The 7,050-nt window shown below is 46.8% G+C and overlaps 1 protein-coding gene across 7 annotated transcripts in view; it reads left to right on the top strand.

Moving 5' to 3' along the window:
• Positions 1-6,264, top strand: part of ST3GAL5 (ST3 beta-galactoside alpha-2,3-sialyltransferase 5) — a 155,119-nt gene extending 148,855 nt beyond the window's left edge. For all 7 annotated transcript variants that reach the window (XM_044295028.1, XM_044295068.1, XM_044295038.1 and 4 more), the window contains 2 exons: positions 966-1,124; positions 3,165-6,264. In XM_044295028.1, the coding sequence (XP_044150963.1) occupies positions 966-1,124; positions 3,165-3,452 (447 nt within the window). In that variant the 3' untranslated portion in view covers positions 3,453-6,264. The remainder of the gene's footprint in view (positions 1-965; positions 1,125-3,164) is intronic.
• Positions 6,265-7,050: the final 786 nt, after the last annotated feature.

Below are 7,050 nucleotides of genomic sequence, written 5' to 3' on the forward strand. Positions count from 1 at the left end.
TGTCAACAAGTCACACCTTTCTGTAATAGGTGTCAAGTACATACAGTAGACCTCCTCCTCACCAGTGGCGTACCTAAGGTGTTTGGCACCCAGGTCGGGTCCTTTATCTAGCATCCCCCCCAATACTTTAAAAAAATTGTACCCCCTCTTAGTAGTATTGCCCTCATTGTACAACCTTCACAGTAGTTTTGTACAAATGTGTGCCACTAACAGTAGTTATGCCCACATTGTGCCCCCTTCATAGTAATAATCCCCATTGTGTCCCCTTCATAGTAGTAATGTAGTAATGCCCTCTGGCTCTGTGCGCCCTCCATAGTAGAAATGCTCATTGTGCCCACTTCACATTAGTAATGCCCTCTGTGCCCCCTCCATAGTAGTAATGCCCTTTGTGACCTCTCCATTGTAATAAAGTACTCTGTGTCCCCTTCATAGTAATAAAGTCCTCTGTCCCCTCCATAGTAATAAAGTCCTCTGTGCCCCCTCTGTATTAAAAACGCAAAACAAAAAAACACACATACCTCTCTTCCCTGCAGACACAGATCGCTCTGCAGCACTGTGTGGGCGGTGCTTATGCAGATTACCAGGCTGAAGGCTCCGCCCACATAGTCCGGCAGCATGATCTGTGCCTGCAGGCTGAATGGTGGAGCGGGGAGAAGTCTTCCTGCTTCGCCATTCTGTGCGACACCGGCCTGAAGGAGCGCGGGGAGCTGAGCAGTGAGTGACAGGACCCAGCTCCCTGCGCTCCAGCAATGAGCGCTTCCATCTGTATTGATGGAAGCGCTCATGGCTTCTGGCACCCCAGCCCCCCCCCCCTGAGAGCCGGCACGCCCCCCCCCCCCCTTTAGTACACCACTGCTCCCCACCACCCCAAACTACAAAGGCGTAGTGCCGCTTCCCATAGACATCAGAAGTGTCCTCCATATAATTACATCCTATCACTCATCATACTATGCTTCCTTTCACAGTCCACCTGGAACAGGCTGTTTTTCTGGAAGAGCGTCAACGACAAACTGCCTCTTAAAGCTAATCAGATCCGGATCCTGAATCCACTCATAGTGAAAGAGACGGCCATGGATATCCTGCAATTTCCCCCACCTCGGCAGAAGTGGTGGGGCTGGAACAAGGTACACGGGCTGACAATGTGAGGGAAGTCATAGACTGTAATCATAGCTTTCTCACAAGGCTTGGTGCCAATTATCACTGGCGTGAAAGGCAGGCTGCCCACTCATCCGGGCCGTGGTGACGCTGCGCCCACCCTCCAGCTATACACTAATTATAAACTCGCCCTTCAGCTGCTCGCTCACATGTTGACTCAGGCGTGGGCGTTCTTAGGTTAACACCACTAAGGAGAAAGCTCTTCATTTCTGGTTGACAACCAACTTGGGTTCCATTATAGCTTATAAAGGAGTTGTCGGCCAACTTAACCTGCCCCGAAAGGAAACTGTGACTAATAATGCACCCGTATGGAATAGAGGACATATCACTGGGTCATTATCTGAAAGGGCTGGCTGACAACAGCTGTTGGTGCAGAAATCAGGGGCATATTGGTTGTCATCCCCCCGAGAATATAGTGAGAGATAGGGCTTCCGATCGACCTGCTTCCCCATTCCGGGGCTCAGCCTCAGCGCGGTGTATATCAGTGGACACTGACAGTGGGGGAGGGAGCTGCATGCGGAGTCGGCCTCAGCGTAGGTGACGGCCGCAGGTCGAGCTGCCTGTGTGCGGTACGGAGAAGCATGGCGTGTGGCAGGAGTGAGGGAGGCTCAGGGAGCTGCTCAACTTGTCAGAAGTGTAGTGTTCTCCTGAGTGCAGAGCAGGCGCCATGTGTGTGACACACCGGGCACAGGTGCTGGCACAGCTGCAGACTGGGAGGGGTGGGGTGGAGACCAGTGAGCGGCCCCATTCCAGTATGGGATACAGGCGCAGTACTGGGACAGCACAGCACACACTCCACACTGGCATCTTCATCATGGGGACCGTGGGCAAGAAGAAGGGCATCCAGTAAGTGTCCATGTGTGTCACTGTACATGTATGACACATGTAGTATCAGACCTTTATATTACACATCATGTATGTACATGTATTATACGTGTAGTGCTGCCCCTGCTGTGTATATTACACATCATGTATGTACAGGTATTATACGTGTAGTGCTGCCCCTGCTGTGTATATTACACATCATGTATGTACATGTATTATACGTGTAGTGCTGCCCCTGCTGTGTATATTACACATCATGTATGTACATGTATTATACGTGTAGTGCTGCCCCTGCTGTGTATATTACACATCATGTATGTACATGTATTATACGTGTAGTGCTGCCCCTGCTGTGTATATTACACATCATGTATGTACATGTATTATACGTGTAGTGCTGCCCCTGCTGTGTATATTACACATCATGTATGTACATGTATTATACATGTAGTGCTGCCCCTGCTGTGTATATTACACATCATGTATGTACATGTATTATACATGTAGTGCTGCCCCTGCTGTGTATATTACACATGTATGTACATGTATTATACGTGTAGTGCTGCCCCTGCTGTGTATATTACACATCATGTATGTACATGTATTATACGTGTAGTGCTGCCCCTGCTGTGTATCTCACACATTACTCAGCGGGTGCGCGGTCAGACAGAGTACTGTGCATACTACATTGGCGTACTGTAGATCTGAGCTAGAGCTTCTTCTGTCCGCCGCCGCAAAATAATCTGGAAGTGCCCCTCCCGAGACCAGGCTCTGGATCCGCCACTGGGGCAATGAGCGCTTTTATTGTGGCAAAGGGGTTAGGTTACCATTTCAGTTTTTGCCTCAGGCAGCAGTAAGGCTTGGAGCACCCCTGCCTATCTTACAACTACATCTCCCAGCCGGGGCAAATGATTCAGTTTGCTTCCCCAAGTCCTGTTTCTAAATACTCTGCACCCGCGTGAATCCAGATCCCTGCACAGCCACCGCTGCTGGTCACCATCACGGCCTGCTGTTGGATGTTTTGATCCGCAGAAGCGGCCGTGCAGTGATACGGTTTAAGTATCGTCTATAAGAGGGGCCCGGGTATTTCTACTATTGGATAACCCCTTTAAGCAATGCAAGCAACAATATGAATAAATCCAGCCATTGTAATGTCTCTCATTTTGCTCTTGTTGTTCTTCTAGAATGTGCCTACCATTGGTGCCATAGCCATGGTCCTGGCCACCCATTTATGCGATGAAGTGAGTATCGCCGGCTTTGGATATGACCTCAGTCAGCCGGACATACCCTTACATTACTATGATAACCTGTGTATGGAAGCGATGAACCGTCAACCAATGCATGACATCAGCAAGGAGAGGAAGCTGCTACAGACTCTGGTGCGGGAAGGTGTGGTGAAAGACTTGAGCGGAGGACTCCATTGTGAATTCTGCCCCTCCCATCAGACTCAGGGTGTCGCCACTGATGCATAGATATTTGGGTCCTAAACTGGGATCATCCTCGCGTGATGAGGGAACGCTCCGTCAAGTGATATAAAGCCGACCTGCCTCCTGTGGAGTATTCATGCTTGATGCTGCATCATGGTTCATCTCCATGACACTGTGGAAAATCATGGTGGTCAGCACTCCCACTATGGGGGACCATACGATATCTAAACCACTAACATTGTCCACCCACCACCTTCTCATGGGGCTGACAAATCTGCATCCATCTGGATGAAATGAACACTTCAGAAACACCGTCTACAACATCAGGCACTCAAGACCACAACTCCCAGTGTGCATAGGCTTCCTGTGGAGCATGCTGGGAGTTGTATGATAACCATGGCAGACCACTGGATTACGGGCTAGATGAAGCATCAGACACTGTGTTGTCTTAATCATGGTGACTTCTGCTCCTTGTAAAAACCAGAAAACCACTTCACTGTTGAGGACGACTGGACTCCATATTGTCCCTCCTAAATTTTATGATCAGAAGGGTTGTACCAGATGATTTCTTCCAGAAACGGCGCTCACACAGGTTGTGTTGAGATGCAATACCAGAAACAACCAATGGAAAGATGTGGCGCTGTTTCTGGAAGTAGACATGTTTTTCTAATCCAGGACAATCCCTTTGATGAAGTGTCTCAGGACATCCCCCACAATTCTCCAGGCTTGTCTCGGTTTACATATGATTACAACATTACATTGTGCATCGGGATTGGGAGGGCTTGGGTTACAATCTTCAGATTTAAGAGCATTGACACCTACAGTTAAAAAATATCCGCTTCTGAGAAAGTTGGGTGACTGTCACTATGGCCGTAGTCACAAATCCAAAACTCCTCCAAAGGGGGTTGTCATCCGATGAGCCTCCAGGGCATTATTGCTCTGCTAGTGACAACCTTGTAGGAAGCCGTAATACGCACGATATTTGGTGGCGCCCAGCTTCCTTACAAACAGATGAAAAAAATAAACTGGAATAAAAATGTTTCCAGAAGGGGATTCTGGGAGTTTTCGCTATAAATGCTTCATTTTTTTTCACTATTTCTATGCAGAACTTTTTTATTTTTAGAACGAGAAAATAGAGGATATTACTGAATATTTCACGCGTTCAATCCATTGCAGGCGATGGGATATGCTGTGTTATTTTGTACCAGTATTAAGCTCTGGCCTCCGCAGGGTGATGTAAACCCGTGCCTTTAGCCTTCCAGAGCAAGCAGAATAATGTGTATGTGCAGTGTAAGGGCTCATGCACATGAAGGTATATTCTTTCCGTGACCGTTCCGTTTTTTTATTTTTTTTAACCATTTATTTTAATGGGTCTGTATTACGGACAAGAATAGTACTATTCTATCAGGGGCCAGCTGTTCCGTTCCGCAAAATACGGAATGCACGCGTACGTCATCCGTATTTTTTGCGAAACGCAAAATACATACGGCCCTAAAGCAGATTCCAAAGATAAATCAGGAGTTAAAGGAGCACTCCAGCCCACAAAGGTAAGAAGAGCACTGCTCACAGGTGACCGTTCTAGCAATCAGAGCTCCAGTTTTGTGATACAGAGCTCAAAATCCCCTGCATTGACAAAGCTGAATGAATAATTGTGGTTACTTTCCGCCACCACTAGAGGGAGCCGGAGTGTGGTTGTGATTGACTGCTGCACTAACAGTCTGGATTGGAGTTTTACAATCCTGTCTGTTTGACCTCTTAAAGGACTTGTCCAAGCTTGAAATATCGATGTCCTATTCCCTGTAACTGCAATGGACAGAGAGCTGTAGTTCCAGCATCGACTTCCGGTGCCAGAGCCACAAGGTAACAGCTAATTGTCAGGGGAGTGGGGTGTTGGCCTCCCCCCCCCCAGCTGATATTTATGGTCTGTCCTGAGGAGATAGGCCATCAATATTAAAATCCATGGGTAACGGACACTCACCAATCATCGTGGATTTCCATATGAGGAACTCATCGGTGGGGGTTATGGCCCCTAGAAGTGCTCAGCCTAGTGAAAGAAAGACCTCACCTATTCACCGGTGCACCATTCCAGCACTGAAGGTCTAGTCCTCACCATTTCTGGTCTCCTGTAGACCTGAAGTGCAAAGTCTTATTCATCGTCACATTTACTTCTGCAGCCATTCACTGGCCTCAGAAATCACATTCTGCTTGGAGACACGTCATTGCTGTCACCAGTGAATGGCTGCCGAAGTGCACCTGACAATGGATAGGATGTCCTACATCTAGTCGCCTGTGGACCAGAAGGAGCAGGGACAGGACTATTGGTGCTTCAGTGGAGCACCAATAAATAGGCGAGTGTCCTTTTTTCATTAGGCTGAGCACTTTCAGGCCATAACTAAAATTACAATGGAGGTCGGGCAACCCGTTTAAGTAAAGGATTAATTGCTTAGGTCTAGCAAATTTTTCTTTTAACTTGACAGTAGACGCACAAAAATTCATACTTAACACCCCTTCCCCCTTATAACTCTTGTACATCTGTTGTCTGGGTTCAGGTGGCTGGTTTGCGTAAACACTCAGGAATATTGTGTGGACTGATTTTCTTACCACTTAGACCAATGTTTTTGTAGAGATTTTACATTTTTGGATAATTTATTTAGTTTGTTGTACAGAACACATGGCAGATTTCCTGTGGCTGTATGATCACAGAGAGGTTGGAGTGCTCAGTCTTTATTGCGTTTCTACAGCCTTATTTTCCGATAATGTGACATTTCAGAGGTGAGTCTTTCGAATCCAGAGGTATATTTTTGGAATTTTATTTGAAAGATGTTGACCCGCTCAAATAAATCGTTTAAAAAAGAAACTGGACTTATCGTGTATTATGTTGTTATACATAAATTTGCCCTATGCCGAATTCATGGTGTAAACATTCATCCTTGGTCACTTTCTTACTGGACCTAGTAATCTTCAAAATAGTAGAGATGCCAATCCTTAGATCTACTAAAAAGGACAAATATATTTTTGGAAGCTCATTTTTTTTTCTTTCGTGAAACCAAGCAGTCTTACAAACCCAACTTTAAGGGATTAGGCAACTTTTGGATTTTTTTTTTTTTGCAAACACCCCCCTCCTGATCAGACCTACAAAGGGAAGCCTACTTACATGCTCCATGTCACTGGGTCCCGGCTCCTTGGCAATCTGCTCTCAACTGCCTCGCTAGGCTCCCCCACTGTTAACATCCACTTTGACTCCGCTGCAGCAGTGACCTGCTTGCCTTGTCATGTCAGTTGGTCAAGTGACGCAAAGAGGGCTGTTCACTGCTGAAGCCAGTGATTGGCTACAGTGGCTTTCAGGCAGATGTTCACAGCGGGGGACCAGAGTGAGCGCGGGGGCCCCGCACCAGGGAGCAGGTAATTATGCTTCCCTTGGCAGGTCTGCCCAGGAAGGAGATTTGCCAAAAATCCTCCAAAAGGTGGCTAACCCCATTTTATTACATAGAACACACCTTTACAAGAAAGTTTGGAATATATGTACCATTCCAAAGTTGTGTGGATGGGTCATCAATATTACTGGCTGTATCCCTTTAAAAAAAAAAAAATCCCATTTTCAAATACCCTATTTACCTAAGTACCTACAAGACCTAAAATGAGC

The sequence above is a fragment of the Bufo gargarizans genome, chromosome 1 (assembly GCF_014858855.1).
Source record: "Bufo gargarizans isolate SCDJY-AF-19 chromosome 1, ASM1485885v1, whole genome shotgun sequence".
NCBI lineage: Eukaryota > Metazoa > Chordata > Amphibia > Anura > Bufonidae > Bufo > Bufo gargarizans.